General features: G+C 47.0%; 2 protein-coding genes across 6 annotated transcripts in view; one reads left to right on the top strand and one right to left on the bottom strand.

Moving 5' to 3' along the window:
* LOC148151762 (heme-binding protein 2-like) overlaps nt 1-17720 on the bottom strand; it is a 193029-nt gene that overhangs the window by 79628 nt on the left and 95681 nt on the right. The gene's annotated exons all lie outside the window — the stretch shown is intronic.
* The window catches only part of LOC148151763 (EH domain-containing protein 3-like), a 109459-nt gene continuing 92293 nt past the window's right edge, over nt 555-17720 (top strand). For all 5 annotated transcript variants that reach the window (XR_015754744.1, XR_015754746.1, XM_087984008.1 and 2 more), the window contains exon 1: nt 555-862. Coding sequence is in view for 3 of the 5 variants with exons in the window: in XM_087984008.1 (XP_087840134.1) it covers nt 636-862 (227 nt within the window). In the remaining 2 variants the exon portion in view is untranslated. The remainder of the gene's footprint in view (nt 863-17720) is intronic.

Raw genomic sequence — 17720 nt, 5'->3', positions numbered from 1 at the left:
TCCACATTTCCTTCATCCCTTTTTGACTCTGATCTCCTGTATCTGCAGTCCTCACTTTCTCCCAATTCAGTGTGTAGCCCAGCAGGGGGTGAGAAGAAACAGCAAGCATGAAGAAGGCTTACACCCAAAATGTTAACTTCTCCATCTCCTGATGCTGTCTGGCTTACTGTGTTTTACTTTGGATTACAGCATCTGCGACTTGTTTCTCTGGATAATTTAGTGAAACTGGTTAGTTTATTTTAGTCTGACAACTCGGTGAAGCTAGCGAGTTCGTGAGATGAGGTGGCGATAGCTAGGTTGGTTATCAAGGTTGCGAGAAGAAAGCGGGGGAGTGGGGCTGGGAAACGTCTCAGGCACGGCTGGCTGAGCAGACTGGATGGGCTGAACGGCCTCATCCCCGCTTCCCCTGAACCGCACGTGCGGGATGAAGCCGTTGGTTGACGTCACTGGAAGAGGACGGCGCGCGGGGGCGGGAGCTGTCTCGAGCTGCGGCTCCTTAAAGCGGAGCGGCTTCGGGGAGACTTTCAGGAGGAGGGGCCGGGGGAGGGGGGGGTTCGGGCTTTAAGGAGGTTATTGTTGTCGCTGTAAACTGCTGCTTTAGTCTGGGTTTACACTTTCCCAGGTTATCCGGCAGCATGTTCAGCTGGCTGGGGGCGCATGACCGCGGCAAGAAGGATCCCGAGGTATTTCAGACGGTGACGGACGGCCTGAAGAAGCTCTACAAAAGCAAACTGCTTCCCCTGGAGGAACATTACCGCTTCCACGAGTTCCACTCGCCCGCCCTGGACAATGCGGATTTCGACAACAAGCCCATGCTGCTGCTGGTCGGTCAGTACTCCACCGGCAAGACCACCTTCATCAGGTGAGCACACACCAGCCGGACCCTCACTCACTCACTGTGCCCCCCTGGGTGAGAGGGAGAGGGTATTGCACAGGGAAATCAGGCTGCACTGACCCTCACTCACTCACTGTGCCCCCCTGGGTGAGAGGGAGAGGGTATTGCACAGGGAAATCAGGCTGCACTGACCCTCACTCACTCACTGTCCCCCACACTCCTGCTGCCATTAGTGAAATCTGAAATCTGTCCCCAGGATGGGAATGTTGCTGTTTGGAGAAACCAGATTCCCCCTGTGTTCATCCTGCCCAGGGTAGAGGACTCACTGAAGAGAGAAATGGCTTTTTGCATCTGACTTTTATCTGTATTTAATATACACAGGGAATAGAATCAGACAGCAAGAATGCAGACGTTTTGGTCAAACTCCTCTGTGTTGACCAGGCATCCCAATCTGATCCCATTTGGCCTATATCCCTCTTGAGCCCTTCTTATTTCTGTTTCAGCTTGGCTTGTTAGTTCTGTCTACCTGACCTCTGGGGAATTTATAATTTCTGTTCTTCCTTCTCTACAGGGTTATTTGCCCTTCTGATCCTCCTGTCATGTTTATCTGCTCTCCAGTGTTGGATACTGTAGGGGGTGGGTCCTTGGGATGGTAGCATTTAGCCAGTTTCTGGTATGGTGACTGGTTCTAATGTAATCAGGCAGACAACTAATAATGAGAAAAGCTCATACAGTATGGGAGTAAGTCAAATAGTCAAGGTAGACAAGAGCTTGGCAGAGCATGAGGTGGGACTGATAAATTAGCATTGCATTTCAAGGCAAGAAGCCTGACAAACCAGATGAACTTGGGGCAGAGCTGGGGACGTGAGACTGAGATATCATAGCTATTATAGAAACGTGGGTCAGGGATGGGCAGGACTTGTAGTTTTAATGTTGAGGTTATTAATGCTATGGGAGAGAAACAAAGGGGGTCAAGAGAAGAGGGCATGTGGAGTGTTTCTTTTTGTTTGGGTCAGGATAGTACTATCCCTGTACTTAGGGAAATATTCCTGAATGATTTATCAGTGAAAGCATAGGTAGAAGGGTAGAACTGAGAAATAAAGGGACAATCACCTTGTTAGGATTGTATTATAGTGCCCCTCCCCCTGCCCCCCAATAATCAGTAGGAAATTGAAATGCAAATACGTAAAAGTATCCCTAGAATAATAGGGTTGTAATGGTGGGGGATTTTGACTTTTTCCAATCCTAGACTCGGTGTTAAGGGCTTGAATGGAGAGGCATTTTAAGGAAGTTCTCTTGTATGCACTTGATCAGTATGTAAATGTGAAGTGCTTTTGCCCGAAACGTCGATTTTGAAGCTCCTTGGATGCTGCCTGAACTGCTGTGCTCTTCCAGCACCACTAATCCAGAATCTGGTTTCCAGCATCTGCAGTCATTGTTTTTACCTCAGTATGTAAATGTTCTTACTTGAATAGGAGCAATAATCCCTTCAGTTGGGGAATGAGGCAGGGCAAATGACTGAGGTATCAGTGGGGGAGCGCATGGGGCAACTTATCATAATTCTAATAAAACTCCTATGGAAAAGGAGAAAGTGAGGTCTGCAGATGCTGGAGATCAGAGCTGGAAATGTGTTGCTGGAAAAACGCAGCAGGTCAGGCAGCATCCAGGGAACAGGAGAATCGACGTTTCGGGCATAAGCCCTTCTTCAGGAATGAGGAAAGTTTGTCCAGCAGGCTAAGATAAAAGGTAGGGAGGAGGGACTTGGGGGAGGGGCGTCGGAAATGTGACAGGTGGAAAGAGGTCAAGGTGAGGGTGATAGGTAAGACTGGGTTGGGGGCAGAGAGGTCGGGAAGAAGATTGCAGGTTAGGAAGGTGGTGCTGAATTTGATGGATTTGACTGAGACAGGGTGGGGGGAGGGGAAATGAGGAAACTGGTGAAATCCGAGTTCATCCCTTGTGGTTGGAGGGTTCCTAGGTGGAAGATGAGGCGTTCTTCCTCCAACCGTTGTTTTGTTGTGGTCTGACGATGGAGTCCAAGGACCTGCATATCCTTGGTGGAGTGGGAGGGGGAATTGAAATGTTGAGCCACCGGGTGGTTGGGTTGGTTGGTCCGGGTGTCCCAGAGCTGTTCTTCTTCAAGGACCGCAATTCCCCCCCCCCCCCCCCCCGACGTGGTCGACGATGCCCTCCACCGCATCTCTTCCACTTCCCGCTCCTCTGCCCTTGAACCCCGCCCCTCCAACCGCCACCAGGACAGAACCCCACTGGTCCTCACCTACCACCCCACCAATCTCCATGTACAGCGCATCATCCGCCGTCATTTCCGCCACCTCCAAACGGACCCCACCAAGGATATATTTCCCTCCCCTCCCCTATCAGCATTCCGTAAAGACCACTCCCTCCGTGACTCCCTCGTCAGATCCACACCCCCACCAACCCAACCTCCACTCCCGGCACCTTCCCCTGCAACCGCAGGAGGTGCAAGACTTGCACCCATACCTACCCCCCTCACCTCCCTCCAAGGCCTGAAAGGAAACTTCCATATCCGCCACAGATTCACCTGCACCTCCACACACACATTATCTATTGCATCCTCTGCACCCGATGTGGCCTCCTCTATATTGGGGAGACAGGCCGGCTACTTGCGGAGCGTTTCAGAGAACACCTCTGGGACACCCGGACCAACCAACCCAACCACCCGGTGGCTCAACATTTCAATTCCCCCTCCCACTCCACCAAGGATATGCAGGTCCTTGGACTTCTCCATCGTCAGACCACAACAAAACGACGGTTGGAGGAAGAACGCCTCATCTTCCGCCTAGGAACCCTCCAACCACAAGGGATGAACTCTGATTTCACCAGTTTCCTCATTTCCCCCCCCCCCCCCACCTTGTCTCAGTCAAATCCATCGAATTCAGCACCGCCTTCCTAACCTGCAATCTTCTTCCCGACCTCTCCGCCCCCACCCCAGTCTGACCTATCACCCTCACCTTGACCTCTTTCCACCTATCACATTTCTGACGCCCCTCCCCCAAGTCCCTCCTCCCTACCTTTTATCTTAGCCTGCTGGTCAAACTTTCCTCATTCCTGAAGAAGGGCTTATGCCCGAAACGTCGATTCTCCTGTTCCCTGGATGCTGCCTGACCTGCGCTTTTCCAGCAACACATTTTCAGCTCTGATCTCCAGCATTTGCAGACCTCACTTTCTCCATTAAATGGAGAGCACTTGGCCCATTGTATACCTGGAACACACAGACAAATGGACATTGGAGATAAAGTCAAATAGTTAGTGGGTGGGGAATTGGCTTTCAGTCCAGCAATATTCTGGGTGCAGTCACACTAACATCTTGTGCAGTTCCAGAACCTCCTCCCAGATTTGAACCAGCATTTTGTTTGGAATAAATATATAAAAAATGCCATTTACTCTACCCATCTTGTTTCCTGCATCAAAGCACTGTTTCACATTTCCTTGACTCTCAAATTCAAAATAAAGATCCCAAGAGTTTGGGGTGGATGTGAAGGGATAGGAGAACTTGAGCTGGTTTAGGCTGCCGCAAACTGGTTGCCCTGTTGCTGTTCTCTACACTAACTTTAAAATTCAGGTGGTGAGTCCCACTGTCATGTCAACAAGTGACTGGGACAGATGAGCCAAAGAGGAATTCAACAAAAGCTGTAACGCAATGAACCCCAGGTTGCGCTAATCCTCTTGCAGCCTGCCAATGGAACCTGACCAAGTTTACTGACAAGAAACTGGTGTTTACTTGATTAAGACTAAACTAAAACAAATATATTAATCAAAGTGTATTCAGTCTGCAGTATTACATTGCTCTAGTCATTTGTAGTCAATGTAATACATTTAGTCACCATGTGATTGACTCCGCTCATTCACCAAGATACATTGTTGGACTTAGTCCTTGGAAATGAGTTGGGCCAATTTGGATGAAGTGGTAGTGGGAGACAGGAGACAATGATCATTGGAGCTGGTGCTACAAGATGGTGTTGGAGAATGACATGCAGCAATCCAGGGTGAGAAAAACATTTGACAAGAAAGCTGGCCCGATTGACTGGAACAAAGAGGATGGCAGGAAAACCAGGAACTGAAATGGGCTACCTTCCAAAAAGAGATGGTTGAGGTCCAGTTAAAGTATGTTCCCTCCAAACAGGAGAAGGTAGGACAAAAATAGAGTCCCTCAATCAGAAAGGAGGTAGAAAGCAACACGGGCAAGAAAAGTGCTTCTAAATAAGGTGTATGGCAGAAAATACAGTTAAGAAGCTGTTGGCATATTAAAGGTTCAGAGGAGAGGCAAAAAAAGCATATTATGACAAAAACTAGCAGCTAGCCAAGAGGAATCCCACTCTTCAATAGAGAGATGAGATCAAGAAAGAATAGAACTGATTAGAGACCAGAAAGAGGATTTACAAGGAGGGAGGTGGTATGGCTGAGGTGTGAAATGAACTCTTGGCATCTATCTTTAACAGAAGAGGAGGATGTTGCCCAGGCCATGGTGACAGAGGAGGGAACATGGTCACAAGAGGGTTCAAATAGGGTCCGGAGATACAAGCTGTGGTTAATATCTGGTCCTTTTGATTTAATTTTTTTTCTGAAGCGGTACAAACATGAGAATGCCACTGTACTGGAAAGACTAGGAAAGTAGATTAAACCATTGGGAGGTGCTGCCATATAGAGAATGATGCACCCACCAGCAGGTTCTGGGGCAGCTTCCGTGCAGTTCAGTCTATTGAATGGACTCTCCGCTCAAATGATGCTGAGTGTGCTACATTGCACAGGGCGTACAAGAGAGATAAATGTTACTGTAGTCCTCCGTCTGAATATCTTGTTCTGAGCCTTACTGTGATATGCCTGTAGTGCTCATAAAGCTTTTCACTGTACTTTGTACACATGACAATAAATCAATTACCTGGATCCAGCAGTTTTCTAAACCTCCACTAATCTGAGTAACACTGAACTGGATTGAGAAACGACCTTTCTCCTCATCCCCTCTACTATGTCCAGTGTCTCCTTATCAGGAAAAGGGAATATTCTATTGCCCATGTAGAGAGTGGAGTTTTCATCCTGACCCTGTTGTTCCTTACAGCAGTAACCAGTGTTCACCGCTTCCACACTCTTCCCTCTTTCTGGTTCCGAGGCCACTCCAATTCAAATTTGAGGTGTCTATAGTGTGACTGGGAACTCGTGACGAATTCTAAATGCATGAGGAATGTGTCTGGCACTTTCTGGTTCCACTTATAAGATCCTTCCCCCTCCAGACTCCATTCCACACCCGTCTTCTTCCTCTCACTTACCCCTCCTGTTCCTGAGCCTCCAAGCAAGCTCCCACTTTCCTGCCTCCTTTCGTTGTGCTGCAGAGTTCAACAAGTGCAACCTCTGACCTCAGACACAAGAGCACAAAGGTGACTGTTGTTTGTCACTTTTAAATAAACATCAGATGCCTCGTGATTCTCATATGTACCTAACTTTCAGATGAAGGTGTAACATCATTATAAAAGGGGCTCACGATAATGAGTAATGATGGGATACAAATCAGTTTCCTGCTCACAAACTAATCTGACACAAACACAACATTGAGTGAATCGCAGAACAAGAATTCATCTTGGAATGGAGAATTTTTAGTACCTATCTCATTACATCAGCCTGTGGCCATATTTCCCACTCCTTCAGAACTCATGAAATTTCCTTGAGTGTGCCTGTGATCAGGTTCACCCAGTAAATGTCTTGTTCTTCCTGCAGCTCCCAGTGTATATTTGAATGTTAACTGATCCATGATAAATCCATTATAGAGAACCGGCGACAAAACAAATAACATACAGGAGTTCTTCCAGATGCTGTGATGAAAGACTCAATTTTTACAAATGGTGAACACTGTTTAAACACTTTCCAGTAATTGAATAATTCAGTGTGGGACTCGCTCAGAATGAGTGTGTTAGAGAATGATTTGAAATCTAACCACTGCATGATTTCACATGTAACAACTTCAGTACTTTGTAATTAGGATATGTTGCAGACCGCAATGAGCTCATGTACAGAGTGGTCATTCTGGAATTATATCTGGCACCAGATCCTCCTTAATCCCCATGTGGGAATAAATCATTTTTAACAATTACAACAGAGAAATTTTGCTGTAGTGATTAATCTTTGTTTCCCAATGAAAGACATGGCACCCATGGACAATTGACTTTCACCCCTGTAAGTACTGTGTATGAAGACTTTAAGCTCATGTCACAAAAATGTCCAGAAATTGGTCTGAAATGAATCTGAAACTCTATCCAATAATTTGGATTTGAAGAGGAATCCTCATTACAAAGACTATTAAAATGAACAAGCAGTCAGGACTGCTCTGTCAGGGCCAGACCAACCAGAGCTGGAACCAAATTCTGGTTAATGTGTGGCTGGAAAACCACATAGTTCTTCCATATTGGGTTGAGGGAATGGAGAGGAACATGGCAGATGGAACAGGATTTTGGGAAATGTGATGGGAGCAAAATATGGACCAAATAAACAAGTGGAATGTTTTGAATTGGTGAGTGACTGGAAAATGTTGGTGTTCAGAACGGTGTGAATGTCCTTTTTGTGAACCGTGGAAAGTTAATGGATAGGTTCAGCAAGCTGTTAGAGAAACAAATTGTCTTGTATCCTTTTGTTACGACGAGAGTGGAGAGAAAAGAAAGTTTGCATCAATTGTAGTGGGGGTGGGCTCCAGGGGAGTGAGGGGGTTATAGTGCCTGGGATTGAAGGGTATATTGTCAGGTAAGTGAGAAAAAGCTTGGGCTCCATCAAGGGACCAGTTTGTAGTTAGGGAAGTGTTGGTTCAGCTGGGTCAAATTTGGAGGGGAGTGGGACTGATGGATCTGGTGGGGTCGAGAGGAAGGTGGTGATGTGTTGAAGAGGCAGTGTCAGGTTCAGAGGTTCAAGGAATGGGGTGTGGTGCTACCAGGTCTGGAAGGAGAAGTCGGTTCTACCTGGGTCACTTTGGGTGGGGCTTCACATTATTGAGGCGGGGGGGGGGAGCTGTGTATTGTGTGCTGATGGAGAAATGCAGGCGGTTGTCAATTCTAATCCTGTTGGCAGGATTAGGGGGTGTCTGTTCAGGGGCAGCTTTTGGTTGTACTCGAGTTGGGTCGAATAAGGTTTAAATCCTAGGCAAATGGAAGGGTTGTTCTTTTGCTGGTGATGGAGTGGCGGGAAGTATCAATTCCAATGGGACTGTGGTAGTGAAGGGGAGTAGTGGGTCAGTAATGAGGTATTGGCAGACTCCTGGGATTGGTGGGGAGTTGAAAGCATTTTGGGTCCAGCTGGGTCAGTTTGTCCAGTCTGCCTGGGTCATGTCGGGGATGTTATCGGATTGAGGGGAACAGCGGAAGTTGTTAGTGACAATGACTGGTTCACAAATGGTATTTTGAGGCCAACTTTGATGTTACTCAGGCCGAAAAAATTTGAATGAAGAGTAAATGCTTGGTTAGGGATATCGTGACTGACTGTCAGTAGATGGCAGTATTTATAAACAGAATTGAAAATTTGTTGCTGGAAAAGCGCAGCAGGTCAGGCAGCATCCAAGGAGCAGGAGAATCGACGTTTCGGGCATGAGCCCTTCTTCAGGAATGAGGAAAGTGTGTCCAGCAGGCTAAGATAAAAGGTAGGGAGGAGGGACTTGGGGGAGGGGCATTGGAAATGTGATAGGTGGAAGGAGGTTAAGGTGAGGGTGATAGGCCGGAGTGGAGGTGGGGGTGGAGAGGTCAGGAAGAAGATTGCAGGTTAGGAAGGTGGTGCTGAGTTTGAGGGTTGGGACTGAGACAAGGTGGGGGGAGGGGAAATGAGGAAACTGGAGAAATCTGAGTTCATCCCTTGTGGTTGGAGGGTTCCTAGGCGGAAGATGAGGCGCTCTTCCTCCAGCCGTCGTGTTGCTATGGTCTGGCGATGGAGGAGTCCAAGGACCTGCATGTCCTTGGTGGAGTGGGAGGGGGAGTTGAAGTGTTGAGCCACGGGGTGGTTGGGTTGGTTGGTCCGGGTGTCCCAGAGGTGTTCTCTGAAACGTTCTGCAAGTAGGCGGCCTGTCTCCCCAATATAGACGAGGCCACATCGGGTGCAGTGGATGCAGTTAATGATGTGTGTGGAGGTACAGGTGAATTTGTGGCAGATATGGAAGGATCCCTTGGGGCCTTGGAGCGAAGTAAGGGGGGAGGTGTGGGTGCTAGTTTTGCATTTCTTGCGGTTGCAGGGGAAGAGGTTGGGTTGATGGGGGGTGTGGACCTGACGAGAGAGTCACGGGAGTGGTCTTTTCGGAACGCTGATAGGGGATGGGAGGGAAATATATCCGTGGTGGTGGGGTCCGTTTGGAGGTGGCATAAATGATGGCGGATGATACCATGTATATGGTGGTTGGTGGGATGGTAGTTGAGGACCAGGAGGACTAGTTCCAATACCGTACAACCCAGATGGGCTCCTTCATCAAAGACCGCAATTTCCCCCCAGACATGATCGGTGATGCTCTCCACCGCATTTCCTCCACTTCCCATTCCTCCGCCCTTGAGTCCCGCCCCTCCAATCGCCACCAGGACAGAACCCCACTGGTCCTCAACTACCACCCCACCAACCTCCATATACATGGTATCCGTCGTCATTTCCGCCACCTCCAAACGGACCCCACCACCAGGGATATATTTCCCTCCCCTCCCCTATCAGCGTTCCGAAAAGACCACTCCCTCCGTGACTCCCTCGTCAGGTCCACACCCCCCATCAACCCAACCTCCACTCCCGGCACCTTCCCCTGCAACCGCAAGAAACCTTTTATCTTAGCCTGCTGGGCACACTTTCCTCATTCCTGAAGAAGGGCTCATGCCCGAAACGTCAATTCTCCTGCTCCTTGGATACTGCCTGACCTGCGCTTTTCCAGCAACACATTTTTAGCTCTGATCTCCAGCATCTGCTGTCCTCACTTTGTCCTTTATAAACAGGATCCCAGGATTCTGAGATGGGCCATTGGAGGAATTGGTCAAATTCCCAATATGGGCACATGTATATAGAACATTACAGCACAGTACAGGCCCTTCGGCCCTCGATGTTGCGCCGATCTGTCATACAAATCTGAAGCCCTACACTAACCTACACTATTCCATATACGTCCATATGCTTGTCCAATGATGACTTAAATGTACTTAAAGTTGGCGATTCTACTAGCGTTGCAGGCAAAGCATTCCGTACCCTTACTACTCTCCGAGTAAAGAAACTACCTCTGACATCTGTACTGTATCTATCACTCCTCAATTTAAAGCTATGCCCCCTCGTGCTCACCATCACCATTCTTGGAAAAAGGCTCTCCCTGTCCACCCTATCTAACCCTCTGATTATCTTATATGTCTCTATTAAGTCGCCTTTCAACCCTCTTCTCTCTAACGAAAACAGCCTCAAGTCCCTCAGCCTTTCCTCATAAGGCCTTCCCTTCATACCAAGCAACATCCTAGTAAATCTCCTCTAATCTGTCTAATGAACAGTTATTCTATTCACTAGTAGGCAGGTATAATGGTATACCTTTCTGTAGGTAAGGAGACCAGAATTATACAATGTGCAGTTTGGGCAAGACCGAACAATTTCAGAATTAAGCACATCTCACTGTTCAATATGTACAAAAAAGCTTTCAGAAAAAGTTCATTCCAATTTCTGTGTAAAACATGTTTGTATTAATCCACCTTTTTATTTTATTCTATTTGATGAAAAAGATTTTTCAAGGTTTCTGACGTCTTGTTCAAACTCCTTCAGGAAATCAATACTAGTTCTTCATATTCTTTCCATTCAAATTAACTGTGAGAAGTCCTGCAATGGAATTAAGAATATATACATTTAATTCTAATTTCTTGTGACAAAACCTGTCTGGATCTGAGTAGATTAACAGGGCAATAAGAACACGAGTCAGTCTTCCAGTCTTTTGAGAACCCTCCATCATGCAGTTCAATTGTGATTACAGAAACAGAATCAATAGGCGATCAGAATGGACAGTCCTGTGGCTGATAAGGGGATGTATTTTTGTGAGGTGTTACAATAAATGGATTGTCACTTCAGAAAATTGAACAAGGAAATTTTGGGTGTGCCAATATTTGAAGGAAGCATTACTTGAGATAGTAACTAGCAAAGCAAATGGAATATTGAGTTTATACTGAGAGGATGGAATACAGAATGAGGGAGGTTTTGCTGAACCACAGTGGAAGTCTGGAATTGCCCCAACTTGAGCATTGAGTCCATTGATCGGCATTTTAGGAAATATGAGAGTGTCCTTGAGGTTGCAAAGAGGTTTTATGAAAATGGTTTCACAAAGGAGGACTAAGCAACTGATAAGGAACAAGGAAATTGAATATGAATGAAATCTGTTTTTTAAAAAAAATGGACTACAAAAACCCATCTACTTTACTCTGCCATTCAATGAGGTCACGGCTGATCAAATAATAAGACCGTAAGACATTGGAGCACAAATTAGACGACTCAGCCATCAAGTCTGCTCCACCATTCAATCATGGTTGATCAGTTTCTCAACCCCATTCTCCTGCTTTCTCCTGGTAATCCTTGATACTCAAGAACCTAATAAGACCATAAGACATAATGCTCAATTCCACTTTTCTGTCTTTTTCCCGATAAGCCTAAATTCGGTTGCTGTTTAAAAATCTGTCTATCATAGACTTGAATGAACTTAATGACCCAGCCTCTGCAGTCATTCTTTCCCTCTGAGAGAAATAGTTCTTGCTCCTCTCCAGGTTAAAATATAACAGCTAACTAATTGCTTGTTGACCCCGAAAGCAATGACCCATCATGGGCTTTCCACTGGAAATAATTTTCATTTGTGCACATTACTCCCGTTGTAATGAAGGAGCACTCTCTACCAACTTTCCGACTGGAAAAGATGCACAAGAGATCAGGTAAGGTTAGCAGTTTTCTTTCTTAACTACATTCGTGAACCAATAGTTTTTTTCCTGACAATCGGCAATGATATCATCATTGTGATGATTAGACTCCAGATACTTATTGAACTCAAATTCCACCATTTCCTGTGGCAGGTTTGGAATCTGGATCCCCAGAATGTTAACTGGGTTTTTTTTTGGGTTAATGGACATCACTGAAGGCAGACAAATGCCAGAAATGTTTCAGACTACAGATAACCGGTATTAATCAAGAAACTCTGAATGTTCTGGGGACCTGGGTTCAAACCCTGCCAAGGCAGATGGTAGAATTTGAATTCTGTCTATTTTTGTGGAGTTAGAAATGTACTGATGACCATGAAACCATTGTCGATTGTCAAAAAACCCCATCTGGTTCATTAATGTCCTTCAGAGAAGACAATCTGCCATCCTCACCTCACGTGACTTTCAACCCACAGCAATGTCGTTGACTTGTGCTGCTATCTGAATTGGCCAATCAAGCCATTAAGTTGGATCAATTGCTACAAACTCTGAAGGAAATGTAACTGGACTGACAACCTGGCATTGACCTAGGCATCTGAAATGACTGGCAGAAACTGGCCTGTTGACTCTGCAAAGTCTTCCTCGCTAACATCTGGAGGTTAGGGCCCAAATTCGGAGCTGTCTCTCAGACTAGTCAAGCAAAAGCTAACATGGTCATTGTCTGTGAGGTATGATTCAGTGACAATGTACGAGACACCATCATGATCCCTAGATATGTCCTGTAACAAACCCCGCAGAGGGGCTTGCCCTGGAAGTCTGAAAGATTGACTCAGTACCCAATGAAGTCTCATGACTTCAGGTTAAACATGGGCAAAGAAACCTCTTGCTAATTATCATGTACTGTCTTCTCTCGGCTAATGAATCGATAGTTCTCCACGATGAACAATTCTTGGAGGAAGCAGTTAGAATTACAAAGGCACAATCTTACTCTGGGTGGGAAATTTCAATGTCCATCCAAGAGTGGCTCAGCAGCAGCACTACTGATTGTGCTGGTCAGATCCTGAAGGATGTAGTTGCAAGATTGGGTCTACAGCAGATGGTGAGGGAACCAACAAGAGCAAGAAACAGACCTCATTCTGACCAATCTGCCAGTCACACCTCTCCATGGCAATTGGCAAGAGTGACCACTGCACAGCCCTTGTGGAGACAAAATCCCACCTTCACATTGAGAATAGCTTCTACAATGCTGTGTGGCACTTGACACAATGCTAAATGGCAAATCCACCAACTCAAGACTCTGCATCCATGAGGTGCTATGTGCCATCAACAGCAGAATTGTACTCCCGGAACAATTTGCGATCTCATCGCCCAGTATATTCCCCACTCAACCATTACCGTCAAGCCAGGAGATCAACTTTGGTTGAACCTGAGCTATAGATCAGGTGATGGAATAGGTAGTGAACAGGCAGATATGGCATGGGGGAAGTCTGAGAGGAGAGCTTGGCACTTGATAGGGCAAAGCCCTGTAATATTGTGGCTATTATGGAGACTTGGATATCATAGGGGCAGGAATGGTTGTTAGATGTTCCAGGGTTTAGATAATTTCAAAAGGAATGGGGGTGAGATAAAAGAGGTGGAGGAGTGGCTTGGCTAATCAGCAATAGTATCACAGTTGCAGAAAGGGAGATCATGTAGGAGGGTTTGTCTATAAAGTCAGTGTGGGTGGAAGTCCGAAACAAGATAGGAGCAGCCACTTTATTTGGGAGCTTTCTACAGGACCCCCAATACCAACAGAGATATGGAAGAGCAGATGGGAGGCAGATTTTGGAAATGTGCAGAACTAACATGGGTGACTTTAACTTCCCAATATTGATTGGAACCTGCTTAGTTCAAATAGTTTGGATGGAGCAGTTTTTGTCAGGTGTCCAGGAAGGGTTCCTGATGTAATAGGCCGACTAGAGGGGAGGCCATATTGGATTTGGTGCCAGGTGTCAGCTCTCTGTGGGAAAGCATTTTAGTGATAGTGATCACATCTCTATGACCTTTACTATACTCTTGGAGAGGGTTAGGAGCAGACTGTGTGGGAAAGTATTTAATTGAGGGGAGGGGTAATTTACAATGATATTAGTCAGGAACTGGGGTGCCAAAATTGAGAACAGATGTTCTCTGGGAAATGCGCAACAGAAATATGGAGGTTGTTTAGGAAGCACCTACTGATAGTGCTGGGTAGGTTTATCTCACTGAGGCGAGGAAAAGATGGGAGGTTGAAAGAACCTTGGGTGACAAGGGATGAGGGGCATCTAGTCAAGAGGAAGAAGGGTGCTTACTTAAGATTGAGGGGGCAAGGATCATTCAGGACTTTTAGAGGTTTACAATGGAGTGAGGAAGGAACTGAGGAATGGACTCCGGAGAGCTAAAAGGGGGCATGATAAAGCTTTAGTGGGTAGGATTAAGGGAAGCCCTAAGGTGTTCTATGCTTATGTAAGGAACAAGAGGATGGCCAGAGTGAGGTTAGGACTGATCAGGGATAGTGGAGGGAACTTGTGCCTGGAGTTGGAGGAGGTAAGGGACGTTCTTACTGAATACTTTGTTTCAGTATTCACTACTGAAAGGGACCTTGACATTTCTGAGGACAGCGTGAAACAGACTGATATGCTAGAACAAGTTGATGTTAGGAAAGAGGATGTGTTGAAAATTTTGAAGAACATAAGGATGGTTTGTACCCTGGGCCAGACAGGATATACCATAGGTTACTACAGGAATCGAGGGAATAGTTTGCTGCACCATTGGCAATGATCTTTGCATCCTCACTGTCGACTGGAGTAGTACCAGATGATTGTAGGTTCAATAATGTAATTCCCTTGTTCAAGAAAAGGAATTAGGATAATCCTGGAAATTACAGACCAGTCAGTAGTGGGCAAAGTTTTTTGAGAGGGTTCTGAGACACAGGATTTATGATCTCTAATCAAACTATGGTTTTCCAAGTAATCAGCATGGCTTTGTGAGGGGCAGATCATGCCTGACAAACCTTATTGAATTCTTTTGAAGATGTGACAAAACGTGTTGATGAAGGTAGAGCAGTGGATGTGGTGTACATGGATTTTAGCATGGTAGGCTCATTCAGAAAGTAAGGAGGGATGGTATATAGGGAAACTTGTCTGTCTGGTTACAGAATTAGCTGGCCCATAGAAGACAGCAAGTGGTAGTAGGTGGAAGGTATTCAGCCTGGAGCTTGGTGACGAGTATTCCTCTTTTGTGATTTTTATAAATGAGTTGGATGAATAAGTTGAAGAGTGGGTTAGTAAGTTTGCCGATGACATGAAGGTTGGTGGAGTTGTGGATAGTGTGGTGGGCTGTTGTAGGTTGCAATGAGATATTGACAATGCAGAACTGGGCTGATAAGTGGCAGGTAGAGTTCAACTTAGAAAAATGTAAAGTCATTCACTTTTTGGAAGGTCGAATTTGAATGCTAAATGCATGGTTAATGGCAGGATTCTTGGCAGTGTGGAGGAATAGAGGTATCTTGGGATCCATATCCATAGTTCCCTCAAAGTTGCCACCAAGGTTGATTGGGTTGTTAAGAATGCAGCTGGTGTGTTGGCTTTCATTCACATGGGGATTGAGTTTAAGAACCATGAAGTTATGCTGCACCTCTATAGAATGCTGGTTAGGCTACACTTGGAGTATTGTGTTCAGTTCTGGTTGCTTCATTACGGAAAAGATGTGAAAGCTTTAGAGAGCGTGCAGAGAAGATTTACCAGGGTGGGTGGGTGCAGGTTTTGCACTTCCTGTGGTGGCAGGGGAGAGTGGCTTGTTAGGGGGCGTGGACCTGACCAGGTAGTCTTTGGATTAGTGGTGCTGGAAGAGCACAGCAGGCAGCATCCGAGGCAGCATCCGAGGAGCAGGAACGGTCTTTGCGGAAAGGGATGGGGAGGGAAATATATTCCTGGTGGTGGTGTCCTTTTGTAGGTGCGAAAATGTCGGCGGAGGTTGGTGTGGTGGAAGGTGAGGACCAGGGGGTTCTGTCCTTGTTGCGGTTGGAGGGTGAAGTTCGAGGGCCGAGATGTGGGATGTGGATGAGCTGGTTGAAAATCCTTCCAATGCAAGTGGGAGTGGAAATTTGGTGTTTGAAGGAGGAGGCCATCTGGTGCTCTGTGGTGGAACTGGTCCTCCTGGGAACAGATGCGGAGGAGGAGGAATTGGGAATACTGGATAGCATTTTTGCAGGAAATCGGGTGGGAGGAGGTGTAATCCAGGTAGCTGTGTGAGTCGGTGGGTTTGTAGAAAATGTCAGTGTTGAGTTGGTCACCGTTGATGGAGAGGTCCGCGAAGGAGAGGGTAGTGTCAGAGATGGGCCCGGTGAATTTAAGTCTAGATTGGAGTGGTGCTGGAAAAGCACAGCAGGTCAGGCAGCATTCGAGGAGCAGGAAAATCCCTTCAGGAAATTTGTAATGTGTTTGTAGTGGAGGTCTAGTGGTAGTTTGGCGCAGTGGACAAAGGAGGTACTGTGGTAGTTTGGTGGCTGTCTCAACCTGTCCAACCACTTCACCAACTCTCGCCCTCACAACACGCAGCCCTCCACGTCCTTTGCTTCATCCCCAACCTCACTATCAAACCAGTGACAAAGGGAGTGCAGTGGTAGTTTGGTACACTGACCTCTACACCGCTGACGCCAGGTGCCAACTCGAAGACACCACCTCCTACCACCCCCTCGACCATGACCTTACCCCCCATCACCAAACAATCATCTCCCAGACCACATGCAACCTCATCACCTCAGGGGATCTCTCACCCACAGCTTCCAACCTCCTAGTTCAGGAACCATGCACTGCCCGATTTTTACCTCCTACCCAAGATCCACAAGCCTGCCCACCTCGGCCGACCCATCGTCTCAGCCTGCTCCTGCCCCATCAAATTCATCTCCACCTACCTCCAATATTGTCCTATTTCCACCCCCCTCCCCGGTCCACCCACGCCCTCCACCACCTCCAACCTCTAAGACTTCCATTTCCCTGGCCTCCAACACCTCATCTTCACCACGGACATCTAGTCCCTCGACACCTCCATCCGCCATGACCAGGGCTTCCAAGCCCTCCGTTTCTTCCTCTCCCGAAGTCCCCACCAGTACCCTTCCACTGACACTCTTATTCATTTGGCTTAACTGGTCCTCCCCCTCAACAATTTCTCCTTCCAATCCTCCCACTTTATCCTGACGAAAAGGGTAGCTTTGGACACCTGCATGGGCCCCAGCTATGCTTGTCTCTTTATTGGCTACGTTGGACAGTCCATCTTCCGGAGTTGCACCAGCACCACTTTTTCTTCTGCTACATTGACTGCATCAGCACCACCTTGTGCTCCCATGAGGTGGTCAAACAGTTCATCAACTTCACCAACACATTCCACCCGACCTTAAATTCACCTGGACCATCTCTGATACCTTCCTCCCCTTCCTAGACCTTTCCATCTCCATCCACAAGGACCGACTCAACAGTGACATTTTTCACAAACCCACCGACTCCCACAGGTACCTGCATTACACCTCCTCTCATTCTACATCCTGCAAAAATGCTATCCTGTATTCCCAATTCTTCTGCCTCCGCCGCATCTGCTCCCAGGAGGACCGGTTCCTCCACAAAACACACCAGATGGCTTCCTTCTTTAAAGACCGAAATTTCCCCATCAACACATCTCATTCACGTTCTGCATCTCTGTCCTCGAACCCCACCCCTCCAACCTCAAAACGACAGAACACACCCCGGTCCTCACCTTCCACCCCACTAACCTCCACATAAATCACATCATCCACTGACATTTCTGCCACTGACAAATGGACACCACCACCAGGGATATAGTTCCCTCCCCATCCCTATCTGCTTTCCACAAAGACCGTTCCCTCAGTAACTACTTGGTCAGGTCCATGCCCCCCCAACAAGCTGCCCTCCCCTCCTGGCTCCTTCCCCTGCCACCGCAGGAATTGCAAAACC

This window comes from Chiloscyllium plagiosum, unplaced genomic scaffold (genome assembly GCF_037043375.1).
Source record: "Chiloscyllium plagiosum isolate Xiang-an unplaced genomic scaffold, Cpla_swu_hap1 HiC_scaffold_3, whole genome shotgun sequence".
NCBI classification, from domain to species: Eukaryota; Metazoa; Chordata; class Chondrichthyes; order Orectolobiformes; family Hemiscylliidae; genus Chiloscyllium; species Chiloscyllium plagiosum.
This window is presented reverse-complemented; position numbering and strand designations above follow the sequence as displayed.